Source organism: Zea mays, chromosome 8 (assembly GCF_902167145.1).
Source record: "Zea mays cultivar B73 chromosome 8, Zm-B73-REFERENCE-NAM-5.0, whole genome shotgun sequence".
In the NCBI taxonomy this organism is placed as follows: Eukaryota; Viridiplantae; Streptophyta; class Magnoliopsida; order Poales; family Poaceae; genus Zea; species Zea mays.
In genome coordinates this window covers 176,514,130-176,529,057 of record NC_050103.1, presented here as the reverse complement: position 1 = coordinate 176,529,057, position 14,928 = coordinate 176,514,130, and the positions used below count along the sequence as shown (strand labels likewise).

The following is a 14,928-nucleotide window of genomic DNA, read 5'->3' as shown; positions in this document are numbered from 1 at the left end:
AGTACACTGAATTAGTACATCCGCTCTCATCCTTACCTTTGCGTTTCCGTTTGATTTATTTATTTTATTTCTTTCTCGGTTTGTTGCTATTATTCTACTAGATTCGGATATGATTAGATGTTGGAATGATTAGCATCCCCTCACAATTTAATTCATGTCTGATGCCTCAAGCCCTCAATTCCATGTTGCTTCGACTGCGTCCTCTTGACTGCACAAACCAGATCTAACCCACCAGAAAGGAACGAAAAACGCACATAAATCTTAAATTATTGTTTAGTCATATTAGAAATAAATAAGTTGAAATTCTTTAATTTTAGATCTCCAATTTTGAATTTTGGTCTAGACTCCTAAAAATCCTAGAAATGCACCATTTGGAACGCAAGATTGACAAAATGCATGAATAGGAAAAAAAATTGTAGAAATGCAGTTGCATGATACTTGCAATCTTACATGATTTAAAAGTGCAGGAAAGCTTCTAATACAATGTTTGTATGCAACACAGTAAGAACATAGGAATTAGAGGGGAGGGATATATACAAAGGGAAGTTTTTCAAGAGATTGGATCTTATGTTAGAAATCTTCTAAAATCTCACTATAATATGCCATCTCATAAAAATTTTATAGAATTTGGAGGAGCTCAATCCTTTGTTTCAATGTACCATGTAGGAAATTTTCTTATTGGATTTTAATCCTCTAAAATTCCTCCACTTTTGGTTGCTCATTTATCTAGGGGCAGAACATTAATATTAGGTCTACGATGTTAGTTAACATGTTACTAACTCATATCTTATGATCAAACACTGCTATCACATTTTTGTATGATCTTATTTTCTGTCCACTACTACAAATATGCAAAAAGTTATAAAGACAGTTTTAATATCACGCGCAGGGCGCGCGTCATTTACTAGTTATATTGCGTAGGCACGCAGCTAAACAGCACAGACTTCTGAAGCGTGAACAAGTTCGAGAAGAGGGATCCATACAAGCGACTACAAGTTTATGAGTTCACAAGCGGTCATTAAAAGGTCATGCGTACCCTGTTTCACGTTCCCGTTCCTGGGAGAAACAACTGCTAAGATACGATCTCGACCGGTTGACCCACCTTATTCGGTTAAGGATAAATTAAATTTTGTATAGGAGAAGAAATGAATCCACTTTAAACCGAACAAGCCTTAAATTAGCTCTGCCGTAGAAAAGAAAAGTAGAACACATGTAGCATGGGTCGTAGAGCTGACAGCAATTACCAAACGGCAGTTCCAGGAGTGAAAATGATTGGAATGGATGGATGCCCAACCACCTGAATGCAGCGAACTCCGATCAGAGCGATAGGAACTTTGCCAAGGGATCGTGGTAGTTGGTTTCTGCCGATCTGTTGTTCTCACCTGCCGTTCCTACACTTCAAACACAGGTCTTCTGACGAGTCGCTCGCTGGGGGGCCGTGGCGGCCGGAGGAAAGGCCCGGATTCGCCAGGTTGCCAGCCTACCTCCTCATGCAGGGTTGGGTGGTCAAGGACGGGCGAAATGCAGGCTCAGCACAGGCACATTTGGGGCCCCGAAGAACACTGCTGCTGTTTATGTTGTTCAGAGTTTCAGTGCTCGCTTCCAATTGTCAACCGCTGAGAGACAACTATCTCTTCTCTTTGATCTTCTTGCAAATTCGGAACTTTTCAGATGATACTTCCCTGATTTGTTTTATGGGCGGATGGTACTTGTAACGGGTTCGTTTTTCACGACATACTGATCGATCTGTTGCAGGCATAAACCCTGGCTTCCACCAAGTTCTCCATTTCATAGTTCCAGCTAAAAAGAAGAAGAAGAAAAAACTTGTCTACTTCCCAAGAAGAAGAAAAGAAAAGAAAAGAAAAGAAAAAAAGGGAAGGGAAGCCAGAAACGTGGCATCTAGAATGAATAATTGGACTGAGCAATCGGATCTGGTGCCGTTGTTTGTGTCAAGGGACTGTCAGTGTCTCCGAAGATTTGTTGGAACGAACATTGACGCCCGCGCTGCGATTTATTGGTTACCAAATCCACCACCTCGCATCAGACAGAGCAGAGGTCACCACAACACAAAAGGACTTCGACCAGTCTCTGTTGCGGACGCAGAAACATGTACCGGCAGAGGTCAACGCGTTAGATTTAGGGGGTGTTTGGTTTATAGGGACTAAACTTTAGTCCCTCCACTTAATTCCATTTTAGTTCATAAATTGCTAAATAGGGAAACTAAAATAGAGTTTTAGTTTCTATATTTAGTAATTTAGGGACTAAAATGGAATTAAGTGGAGGGACTAAAAATTAGTCCCTAGAAACCAAACACCCCCTTATGCTGGTCAACAAGAGGACACACAGCAGTCGCACCGTGTGCGTCGAAACGTCGTGGGTCGACTCCTAATCACTGTGTCTCGAAACCGAGTTCCTTTGCCCACAAGTTTCAGCAAACTGCAAGCTATGATACGGAGAAATGGCCATGCTTTTTCGCCGTCGCTAGACATAATGTGATAGCGGCAGAACAACTAACTAATCGAGCACGAACGGGATGGTCAACAAACAAACACTCGCCGATCTGCATGGAATGGCCAATGCTGAATGCTTGGGTCACAAGATTAAAGTTGACGCGAATGAAATACCCGAAGGACATGACAACGTAAACACAGTAGTGTGAACCCCAGGTGTTATGGCTGGTTGCAGAAGCGTGTGTGGGGAGAGAACTGCCTTGAAACCGCGGCGTCAAAGGGAGGGGGGGCAGGCCAGTGGGTGCACCAAACCGTCTGCACAGTTTGAGTGATCACACACACACACACCATGGCATGATCAGCTTGGAGCCGCACGCAGTCACTCGCACTGCACTGCAGCATGAAGGCAACATCTCCCCCGATGGTCGAATTCGAAGGTTCGAAACCTAGCTAGTCGACCGAACAAACACCCACAGGCCGTAGCGGGGACGCCATGGAGCGAGAGCCTGCGCGCTCCCTGGAACGCGCTATATATGCCGTGCGTGCTCGGTGGCGAAGAAGCCTCTCATCGCCAACTCGGAGACCTTGAGAGGAAAGCCACCGCGCGCTAGGGCCTAGGGCAGGGCACGAGCAAAGGCCCTCCCGCGGGTTCCATTGGAGCGCGAGCGAACGGCGCCGACGCGGCAACACACATTCGCTTTATTTGCCATGACATCGCCGTCCTCGTCGTCGTCCTGGCTGCTGCTGCTCCTCTCGTGCCTCGCGCTTGCCCTGCTCGCGGCGGACGCCGAAGTGCACCACCATGAGTTCGTTGTACGTGGCACGCGGTAGACCTGTTTTTTTTTTCAGTGCGCAGCTGAAACAATTTATTTCTTGCCTGATCGATGTACTTTTGCTTTTGGGTTGTGCCTGTGGTGCTCATCAAGGTCCAAGAGACGCCAGTGAAGAGGCTGTGCAAGACGCACAACGTCATCACGGTGAACGGGCAGTACCCGGGGCCGACGCTGGAGGTCAGAGAGGGCGACACGCTGGTGATCAACGTCGTCAACCGGGCGCAGTACAACGTCACCATCCACTGGTACGGTACACCCTTCCTTGTTCCATCTAGTTTTCTCATCCGTCGTGTACTCTACTCCCTCTTTCGTGGCTGTCTCGACTCTCGATCAATGCGTGCTTCTGTTCTTCATAATGCATGGCGCGGCTGCAGGCACGGCATCCGGCAGATGAGGACCGGGTGGGCGGACGGGCCGGAGTTCGTGACGCAGTGCCCCATCAGGCCCGGCGGCAGCTACAAGTACCGGTTCACCATCGAGGGGCAGGAGGGCACGCTGTGGTGGCACGCGCACAGCTCCTGGCTCAGGGCAACCGTCTACGGCGCGCTCATCATCCGCCCCAGGGAGAACAAGACCTACCCCTTCGCCAAGCCCTCGCGCGAAGTCCCCGTCATCCTTGGTCTGCACCCGCCTGTTCTGTAATTCTGTTCTTCCTGGGAGGCGATTGCTGGTCTAATCTATCCGACCAACGTAACGGCGGGTGATCGATGGGCAGGGGAGTGGTGGGACGCGAACCCGATCGACGTCATCCGGGAGGCGCAGAGGACGGGCGGCGCCCCCAACGTCTCCGACGCGTTCACCATCAACGGCCAGCCCGGCGACCTGTACAAATGCTCCCAGAAAGGTAGCTCATATCTCGCATGCCCATGCACGTTCGGTTCGGGTGCTGCATGACACGGACACGCAAAACAAACATACAGAGCACACCATCCATTCCATGCTCCTCAGCTCCTCAGCTCCTCCTCCCGCATCGGCACGCAGAGACTACGGCCATCCCGGTGAAGCCCGGCGAGACGGCGCTTCTGCGGTTCATCAACGCCGCGCTCAACCACGAGCTGTTCGTCACCATCGCGCAGCACAGGATGACGGTGGTCGCCACCGACGCGTCCTACACCAAGCCCTTCACCACCTCGGTGCTCATGGTCGCGCCGGGACAGACCACCGACGTCCTCGTCACCATGGACCAGGCGCCCGCCCGGTACTACGTCGCCGCGCGCGCCTACGTCTCCGGGCAGAACGTGGCGTTCGACAACACCACCACCACGGCGGTCGTCGAGTACGACTGCGGCTGCGCCTCCGACTTCGGCCCCAAGATCCAGCCGGCGTTCCCGTCCCTCCCGGCCTTCAACGACACCGCCGCCGCCGCCGCCTTCGCCGCGGGGATCAAGAGCCCCGGCAGGGTCAGGGTCCACGAGAGCGTCGACGAGCACCTCTTCTTCACCGTCGGCCTCGGCCTGTTCAACTGCGAGCCGGGCCAGCTCTGCGCCGGGCCCAACAACAGCACCCGCTTCACGGCCAGCATGAACAACGTCTCCTTCGTCTTCCCGCGGACCGACTCCCTCCTCCACGCGCACTACTTCAAGACCCCCGGCGTCTTCACCACCGACTTCCCGGCGCACCCGCCGGTGCAGTTCGACTACACGGCGCAGAACGTCAGCCAGGCCCTGTGGCAGCCGGTCCCCGCGACCAAGCTGTACCCGCTCAGGTTCGGCTCCGTGGTGCAGCTCGTCCTGCAGGACACCAGCATCGTCACGCCCGAGAACCACCCCATCCACATCCATGGCTACGATTTCTTCATCCTCGCTGAGGGCTTTGGCAACTTCGACCCCGAGAAGGACGTCGACAAGTTCAACTACGTCGTCCCGCCGCAGCGGAACACCGTGGCGGTGCCCGTCAACGGGTGGGCGGTCATCCAGTTCGTCGCCGACAACCCAGGTGTGTGGCTCATGCACTGCCACCTGGACGTGCACATCACCTGGGGCCTGGCAATGGCTTTCCTAGTGGAGGACGGGTATGGAGAGCTGCAGTCCCTGGAGCCGCCCCCAGTTGATCTTCCCATGTGCTAATGCTGACCAGAAGCAACTGTGTTGAGGAATCGAAAGCATGTTCACGCTTCCAGCTTGTTTTGAAGTTTTCCCCTGTAAATCTATGTAATTTTCAATGACATTCAGCATATTATTAGAGAATAAATTATTTCTTTTTGTGTATGATCAATTACTGAAACAACCAATCTGAGATGTGCAACAGCAAATTTAAACACTGTTCTTTAAGACAGATTCAAGACTGATGAACGCAAGCATGACGTACAAGAAAATTCAGAACCATTATTCAATACCTATGAAGGACAATCTTTGATGGAGGGATTGCAACTAATATAACCCATTGCTAGCAAAAAGTGGGTCTGACAATGTTATTCCTAACTACTTGGTTTTATATCCTCTTCATACTGAGCCGACAGAGGATTCGTTTTGCATTTGGAGCCGAGCCTATAATATTTGTGTTCAACCATTGCATCTCTGTTTTGCTTTAACTTCACTTGTAAAAATGCTTACCTGCCATCCTGGGGAGGCTGCGTTATTGTTATTAATTCCATTGTTCAGTAATCCAATAACACATCAATACATCATGCATAGCATGATAGATTGATAGATGACATACGATAAGCTCTTGTATCCTGGACTTAAGTATGAAGGCAAAACAATTAGTTGCGTATATTAGTACAAGAAGAAAACATTATTTGGGTATTTGATTAACTAAAACTGTGGAATAACATCGTTGACTATGTAATCATTTACTAACATGTAAACCCTCTCTGTTGGGTGCACAGCATCGTAAAATACATAGGATGAGATATTTTTGCAGGTAGGAGTGAATGCATTGCACAACAGAGCAACCTCTCTGAGCCCAGTCCCACAACATCCTCGTGTTGTCTCTGTAAATCCTGTTGTTGTGGCAAACCTTTATCAGAATTGATGTGGTCAACAGCAAGTCAATCTCTTGGCTGACTTGAAGAAAGAACTTAATAATAATAATAATAATAATAATAATAATAATAATAATAATAATAATAATAATAATAATAATAATAATAATAATAATTCATTTTGCAATTGAATTACTAAGTGTTTGGTTTTCTGCCAGCCACTAGGTTTTGGTGGCCAAGTTTAGTACTGTGGTGTTCAATAATACTGCATCGGCTAGGATTTATGGCATTATCTCTGAATTTTGTTCAAGAACTTGAAGTCTGCGATCAACTTCCATCACAGCTCCAGCCTCCTAGTGCATAAGCCATGGAATTAACAGAAAGCATTACCATATTTGGCCGGGTTCTCCAGGATTTCCATGAGAGCTCTGTATGCATCCACGTACACAATTCTGCTTCCATGGAGTGAGCCTTGCAACTTTGCAAGAAGTCTTTGAAGTTTAGAGTTGTAGACATGAGCATCCCAGTTTTGCTCATCCACACATGCCCTGTCAGGGTCTCCGCTCAACGTGATTTGGATAGGTGTGCAGCCAAACGGCGGAAGGCCTGCCAAACAGAACTGTCGCCCCCCAAGGTCATACAGTTCCTGCATTCAGAGTTACAGTAGGGAATCGAAGGTAAAGTTATGCCTAGTTTCTGAAGTGTAGTATAAGAATTCAGTAGAGATAAGATAACTCAGAAGGAGGAAATGCCTATTTTTACCTTGACATAAACCTGTACCATCTGGAGAACAATATCCTGGTAGTCACCAATCTCCATCTTCCTCTTCTTTGGCGAACGGTAGTAGTGTGAGAAATCGTTGGTCCCCGAGCTGATAAAGATCAGAGATCTGGCAACGATCCTGGAAGCCTCCTTGTCCCCAACGATGCCTCTGAGCCGGAGCAGGTAGTCCTCGAAGAGGTCCACCTGTTTCGACATCGGCAGAGTGTTGGACAGCCGCGACGTCTGGTCGTTGAATCCTGACCCAGCCGAAGCGAAGTTCACCCCCGTCGCGACGTCGCTGTTCGGAAGCCTTGCGTCCAGAAACGGCGGCGAGAACTCTTTGAGCTGCAGCCTCTCGTTGAGGAGGTCTGGGATAAGCCGGCCGTCGGAAAACCTCCCCGTCGGTTTCTTCCCTGGGAAGTCCCTTCCGTAAGGAGCATGGTTCGCCACAGCTACCGTGGGGAGATGGTTGTTGTTGCCGGTGTCGAGAACCGAGTCGCCGAAGTAGAAGACGGCAGAGAACTTCGGCTGGGTTCTCTTGGAGGAAGGAATGGCAGTGGAGGAGAGGAAGAGCAAAAGAATTAGTAGGAGAAGAGGGTGGTGTGCCTGTGCCATCAGGAGTCAGGACGATCTGCTTGCCTGCGCTTTAACTCAGATGATGCGTGTTACGTTGTATATTCTAGACTAGAGGGCCCTTGCATTGCATGTCTAATAAATTTGGGAATATCTAGCTGATTTTCTGTAACCAGCAAATCTTCTGCTAACAGTTTTTATAAATACCATTTTTTTTTTGAGCTCGTGATTTGTTTGATTGTCTTTCTAGAGCTGAAGACTATGTGGCTTACTGTCGGTGGACGTCATGCAACGCTTATGCTGGTTATTATGCCGAGTGCAGAATTTGGCGCAGAGTGAATATGCTGATGTAATTTCTGGTATATTTTTTTTCTTTTATCATGGAGTTCAGATTCCCGTTTCAGATTTGTGCGTTGTAGTTCAGATTCTATATTGAGTATCCAAATACGGTTTGGCTATAGTAAAGTGGCAGCGATTCTAGTTGCTATCCCATTTATTTTGTATATGAATACAATTATTTTGCTTGTGATTTTCTTTGGAGTAATAACTTCTATTTTTTTATTTTATTTTGTCATTCTGTTTGAAGCAAATATTTTCCGCAAGGAAACAATTTACAGATCAATATTTGCTGTAGGACAACGAGTACACGCCATACACACACAACACTATATGGCTGGTGTGTTGGATTGGAGGGTTTCTCGTTTGATTGGTGTCAGTCGGGAGTCGGGACAAGCTGCAAGCTCACGGGACGTTGGAGCGTATAGGCCTGGCTAAATGAGATTGTCCAGCGCGTTCCACTTCCCCACATGGTAATCTTCTACCACTATTTGAGTTAAAGGTGTTCAGAGTTGAAGTCGCAAAAGTCTGACGAGAAAGAGCTGAACTTCCAGAAATGTATACCGTGTTTGGGAAAAAAAAAAGATTTTTCTTAGGAAAAAAACCATAACCATGGAGATTGGGAGAGAGATAGAGAGTCATGTATGGAGCAGATGTAATTCAATCAGTAGAGCATTATTAATAAGCTTTTCTATAAATATGGGGTTCAATTCCTTGGGCCTCCCAATTATTTTTGTTGAGACATTTTATCTTCATAATAATGATTATTATACGACCGCGGTATCGTAGCCCATGTGAGAAACGATCGTGACCGAGCCTTAGACTTGAGAGGATTTTTTTAACCACATCCTAAAATTCACTCCCATGAGGAGTCAAACCTAGGACATGAGGAGTGCTACTCATATCACATAACCAATTCGGCTAGAGTCTCTTTCACATCGTTGCACTATATAAATTTATAGAAAGTAACAATATTATTTATGGCACCACATTAACTTCATTATTAGTTACAATTATGATATTTAGTTTTACAATTTTCCTCTTTAATATGGTAGATGTGGATATTATTCTCAAATTAATCCGGTCAAACTTAGGCCAAACTTGATTCCTTAATAAGTAGTTAATAGCTAAATATGTATATGTTACTACAGATAAAAAATAGCATCTTCAAGGAAAAACATAGTAACAGCATTTGTTTTGAAGAACCGCACGAGTAACTGGAAATTGTACACGAGTTACAGAGCGCAAACACTCGTGTTTTTTTTTAAAAAATAAATTGAGTAGTAGAATTGCCAATTATATTAATAAAGAAGATAGTTCAGATTACACAAGCGACAATACCACAGAAAATAAAACAAAAACATTAAGACCGGCTATAACAAGCTATTGTCAACAAAAGCAAAGAAAACAATAAGACATCAACATCTAACCCCTACTATAGATTAGTAGGAGACAAAGACCTTCATTACTAGTTCCTAGAAGGTAGAGCCTTTAAACCTATTAGGCCTAGTTTGAATACTTGTAATGAGTGTGATTGGAGTGGATTGAAATGTATTGAGGGAATATTTGACCTATTGGAGATTTACACCCTCTCCAATCCCTCCAAAACCCTCCAATCCTAAAGTTTCCAAACTAGGCCTCAATGATTTGATGAGATCTAGTGGCAACAATTCTTTCTATCAGCCTAATGTTTTACACTGCGTCATCATCAAGCTTCCCATCGTTCCCAACAACGTCTAAATCTTTTTAACACACTATGTTGTACAATATAGACACTTCAACAAAGCGAAGACATGTAGTAGGATTTGTGATTATGTCTTATTATCATGGTATATGGTGAAGCAGTATGTATAAGAGGACATGCCACATCCTTCTTCATCCTAGTTGTGGTATACAAAGAAGACAATGCATAAGTCGAAGCATAGATTCCCATTGGGGCTAACCCCAAAGGGGATCATGTCATTTGTTTAGGGCTTTGGAGCTACCAACGACGCCACCTTAGCTAAAGTCAATTTAAAGGTGATTCTTCATACTCCCCTCAATCTAGTTGAGGACGATGAGTGAAGTGGCCATGCACATCCTTCTTGTCCCTGTAGTGGAGGTAGAATGGATATTAATAGCTAACTGTACATGGGGTGTCACCCCTAGAACAAAATACTTTATGGTTTATAAATAAGTTGCATGTTGCCACTTTACCGTCCATTCCCTATTTCTGAATTTTTAGCTAGGATTCCCTTTGCCATTCGGCTTCTATAGGCCCTCCATGAGTCTTTGCCATAAACTTGTTGTCAAGGGTCAATCCCATCAATGTTTAGATGTAGTTGTTCAGTTAGAGGCTAGGACCATATAATAGGGATGAGAGGAGACACGGCCAGGAAATGGGAAAACAAGCATGCACATTGGGTAATTTTTTCTTAACATTGCGTTGAGCAAAATTATCCCATGGATACAGGCCTGATGAGCCCTAGAGCAATGTACCATGCTTGGATCGACTAGGCGTGGCAGAGAGCGATTTTAGAAAGAAGGGTTTGTAGCAATGAGAGCACACCTTTTTAAAGTCAAAGTTGAAAGGGTACATAACATAAATGGAAGACTTAAAGAGTTTAGGAACATAACTTCAATTTTGTCTTCTAGATATCTTGTCAATGTAGAGGGTCAAACTCCATAGCCATTGGGGATAACGCGCTACTGAGGCTATAGCTTAGTTGAGGCCTTCTCATGGAGAGAGGAGTCGGTACTCACCTCTGCTAGGCCTTTTCCTCCAATGGATATGGGCACCGAGGCAAAGAGGTCGAATGGGCAAAGGCCATTATCTGTAGCTCCTGAGCCTTGTTGGAGCTTGGTCAATCAAGCAACACCACCATTCTAGTCTTCATCCCATCTAGACCTCCTTCTTTATGCCATGGCCATGGCTAAGGGACGTGGAGATCAAGAGGGTGACATAGTCTTGATAGCTTTCACACCTAGATTTTAGGCTAAACCTAGATGTACCTCATATGTGTGCCATGATCAAGCTTCACGCATATGATGACTCAATGTATAGTAGCCAATGTCACAAGCTTTATTATATATTGAAACTATCTTACAAAATATCTGGAATGGAATAAACCGAGCTAAGATAACTTTCTCCACAGGCGTGGTTGACTGGAAGATGACAACCTAGATCTCATTGTAGTTATCCTCCTCTGGCAGTACCTGCTCTTGACCTGGGTAGTGATTATAACAATAGTGAGCTCCCATATGGTCATCACTCAGCAACTGTGGAGGAAAAAGTGTAGTGTAATGCTTACCAAGGAAAATGGTTGAGGCTAAGTGTCGGTTCCCCAAATATGGGATACCCACTCCTGCTAGGTCTAGGCAGGACCCTTATGTCTATTCGTAGCCATAGGTGAACGAGCAGTCTCCCCTGACTTAGAGTTTGGGTTCGTCCGGTGGGGCCACTAACCTTTGGACCGGTGCCATCACATGCCCCGACGGTGGGATTGCTCGGCATCTACACTCTTGGGCCGAACCATCACGAGACATTCTCGGACCCTTACATGTGTTGTCCGGACCTCCGGCCAGGGGAGGCCCGGTGCAGCCACATGTCTAAGCCATCACAGATGGGTCTTTGACCTTTGCAAGTGCCATTCGAATCCCAACCAAGGGAGGTCTGGGGGCGCCACGTCTACATACGCTTCCAGCCCCTGCTCTTCACGCATCGGAGGTACGATGCTGCTACGTCGCCCGATGCATATCATGGAAGCTGTCAGGTGTAGTCTGACGTGGGCCTCTTGTGTGGAGGGCTTCCCATATTAATTGCGAGCAGCGTGCACACCTGTTCACATTAGTGGCAGGCGACGTGCGCCCCACATTAAATGCAGGCGGCGTGTGCAGTCTGCAAGGCCTAGGTCACGCCAGTAATCCATGTGATACTAAGAGGCAGGAAAAGAGACAGTCGAAGGGGACATGAAGACACCATCTGCTTACTCCCCTACGCAAGTCGATAAGCCAGCCTACGCTAGACCTTCACCCACACGCTGACAAAGATGGGACAATGATGAGTCTCGCTAGAGGAGTCCGCACGGTGGCCAAGAGAAAAGATTCATGCCCACCACAAGAGAAGACCTTGGTCCACCAACTCTATATGTTGCTCTGCGCTTCATACTTTAGTATTCCTGGGCCCACCTGTCGGGACCCAGCTCCCTTGTATGTATCCCCCCTTAGGCTATAAAAGGGAGGGCATATGCGTAGCAACAAGGGGACACACGAAATTGGCTCTCGAGCCCATAAAGGGACTCGGGGAAGGGACAAGCTCGCTCAAGGCCACCCAAGTTGTCACACCCGGTTTTGGAAGGCAAACCGAATGTGAACCATGTACGTATGTGCCAGGATCAGAAACTCACGTACACAGCGATTACATAATTGGACATCATCACACAATGCTTGAAATAAATAGCGGAAAGGTACTTTATTACATCAAGATGTCCAAGACATCCACATAGTTTAATACATAACCATTGTTCAACATAAATATCAAAGTGCGGAAATACGGAACGTAGAAGCTAAGCCTACACAGGCAGCTGACTGGGGGTTTGCCACTAAGAAAGAACTAGAACTCGTCGTAATCCTAAAACTCCTCGAAATCTTCCATGATGCCAGCATCACCTCTGAGTACTGTGTACAGTGGGGACAACCTGGGGTGGGGTGGTGTGTAAAGCAAGGGTGAGTACACATCAACGTACTCAGCAAATGTCCTGTTTGGCTAAAGTGGACTAGCTGTATGTGGAGTTGAGGTCAAGCAGTTGCTTTTAAGTTAGTCAAGTATTTATTATTAGTAGTAGAGCCAGCTTTTAGTAATAAACCCAGATATTACCCAAAAGTACTTCCTCAAACGAGGAAATACCAAAGATTAGATTTTATAGCATCATTGTTAATCATCATCATAACAGTATCCGAAGTTCTTCTAATCAAAGAGGATCCCAAGGCTGCTCTTAACCGTGAGCTCGGCTGATATACCAGTTTTTAACACTCTGTAGAGGTTGTACACTGTCGGAACTTGCTCTCCTGCGCAAGTTGATCCAACGTGGGAGTGAAAGCGGTGTAAACGGGGCTACAACTTGAGATGGCAATAGCTCTGTTAACCTAGCCCCTCAAGGGCACTGTGCGGGGGTATTTATAGGTGCCTGAGTGCCCAGCGTCAAGGATTAAGGACGCATGTGCCCTCAGGAGCCTAGGTTCTCCCCGGAATATTCCCATTAAAGCAGGGTTACAGACTGTAATAATAGAAAAACCTTTATAATTTAGGCCCGTAATGCGCAACAACAGCGCGGGGCCCGTTATGACGGGCCGGATTGTACGTGGGCTCTCACGTTGGGCGACCCCGCGGGACGGAGCGGCCTCGCCATGGGTCTTCGTCCTTCAGTCGCGTCGGACGAAGGGTGCAGTCCGTCAGTCGTCGTCTCCGTTGGTGCAGCGAGACTGGCGAAGGCATCGAGCGGAGGGTAGCGTCTACGCCTTCGCCCCAACATTTGCCCTCCAAGGGACCAGTTCGACCAAGTCATCTGGTGCCGAAGGCGTCGCTAGATGGTGGAGACGCTGCCCTCGCTCGAAGTGGTTCCTCGGGGGTTTTTGACATGACCGTTGATTGACGCCGCACTGTTGGATTGCGGGTTTCCCGAAGCGCCGCGCCCTATGTATAAAAGGGGGCGGAGGCGGCGCCTTTCGAACTTTATCTCTCCGCGCGCCGCGAAAACCCTAACCTCCTTTTCAAACCGCCCGCTTGCTCGTCTGCCCTCCTTGCTCCTGCTTGCCGGAGATCTAGCACGTGTGAAGCAGACCACCCGCCGTCGCCGACGGTACGTAGCCATGCCGTCCTCTTCCTCTTCTGCTGCTGATACGCCGCCGGCCGGCGAATCGTCCGAGGAGACGCTGAGCAATGTGGCGGCGGAGGAGTTGCGTCCCGGCGACACAGTGGAATTCGGCGCGTCGCGGATGTCCTCGGTCCGCGTGCATGACATGCAACAACTTGGGTATTTTGGCGGCGGAGTGGCGCGTGTGTCGGGGGCAGAGGAGGTCCCCGAGCTAGAAGGCGAGCTGGTCGTCTTCGAGGCTTTTTTCGCCGCTGGCCTTCGTCTGCCCGCGCATCGATTTGTGGGAGAAGTTCTGCACAGATTCGAAGTCCAGGTCCACCAGTTGACACCAAATGCCGTGGTGGCCCTGACAAAGTATGTCTAGGCGACAACTTCGTACGGCGGGCAGCCATCGGTCGAAGTCTTCGTGAAGCACTATTGTCTGCATTGGCAGAAAAGGAAAATTGGAAATAAGATTGCTCAATTTGGATCTTGCACATTTACGCCGAAGACCGGCAAGACTTCGATGGAAGTCGTGGAGTTGGTTCCCTGCGCCCGCAATAAGTGGGGCAACTGGTGGGAATTTTGGTTCTACGTTGCCGAAGGCACAGTCGAAGGCCAACCAGGGCTTCCCGTGGCCGTTATGTGTTCACATTATTACGCGGTGTATCCGCAGTTTGAGGTAGCGGAGGAGGATGAAAACGAGGGGGCCCTTCGGTGCGCGACCCGCATGAGTAGCGGGCGCGACCTCGTTGAGGAATTTGTCGGGTATGGGGTATGGCCCTTGGCGCGTGGCTGGGCGCTGGGCAAAGTATGCCCTCGCCAGATGCCCTCCCGTGGCGGGATGTTGGTGCGGAGTCCTGCCTTCGCACTGGATCTGCATGGCCGAGATCCCGCCACATTCGTGCGTGAAGCGGAGGACGGCGCGACGAGGATCGTGTGGCGGTACGTGCCGAAGACGGAGGGTCTGCGGAGCTGGGATATCCACGGGGCCAATGACAGGCTGAATCGGGTCTTCGAGTTGAACCGCTTACCTTACGACGGTTACCCCGGGGAAGACGCCGCCGACCGCCGCGGGAAGAACCCGATGGGCGGTACCGAGGAAGGGCCATCGCAGGAGGCCGCCCCGGTCACTAAGAAGAGAAAATTAGGTACCATGGTGGGAAAAAAGAGGGTGTCTGATAATTTTGTTGTGGAGTTGATGGAGACATGTGCGGCCC

The 14,928-nt window shown here is 48.2% G+C and overlaps 2 protein-coding genes across 4 annotated transcripts; one reads left to right on the top strand and one right to left on the bottom strand.

Annotated features, from left to right (window-relative positions):
* The first annotated feature begins 2,633 nt into the window (after nt 1–2,633).
* On the top strand, nt 2,634–5,497 carry LOC100502492 (putative laccase family protein). Of its 2 annotated transcripts, none has more exons than XM_020542291.3 (5): nt 2,634–3,263; nt 3,377–3,528; nt 3,658–3,902; nt 3,999–4,127; nt 4,232–5,497. In XM_020542291.3, the coding sequence occupies exons 1-5, from the start codon at nt 3,159–3,161 to the stop codon at nt 5,347–5,349; spliced, it is 1,749 nt and encodes a 582-aa protein (XP_020397880.1). In that variant the 5' UTR covers nt 2,634–3,158; the 3' UTR covers nt 5,350–5,497. The 2 variants fall into 2 exon arrangements, with proteins under 2 accessions (XP_020397880.1, NP_001183899.1); NM_001196970.1 differs by having other exon boundaries at nt 2,870–3,263; nt 4,265–5,492.
* LOC100194260 (uncharacterized) lies at nt 5,464–7,744 on the bottom strand. 2 transcript variants are annotated; one of them, NM_001139299.2, is made up of 4 exons: nt 6,969–7,608; nt 6,597–6,852; nt 6,083–6,224; nt 5,464–5,957 (listed from the first exon to the last, which is right to left on the bottom strand). In NM_001139299.2, exons 1-4 carry the CDS (start codon nt 7,581–7,583, stop codon nt 5,867–5,869), a joined length of 1,104 nt encoding a protein of 367 aa, NP_001132771.2. In that variant the 5' UTR covers nt 7,584–7,608; the 3' UTR covers nt 5,464–5,866. The 2 variants fall into 2 exon arrangements, with proteins under 2 accessions (NP_001132771.2, XP_008654438.1); XM_008656216.4 differs by having other exon boundaries at nt 5,523–5,962; nt 6,969–7,744.
* Nucleotides 7,745–14,928: the final 7,184 nt, after the last annotated feature.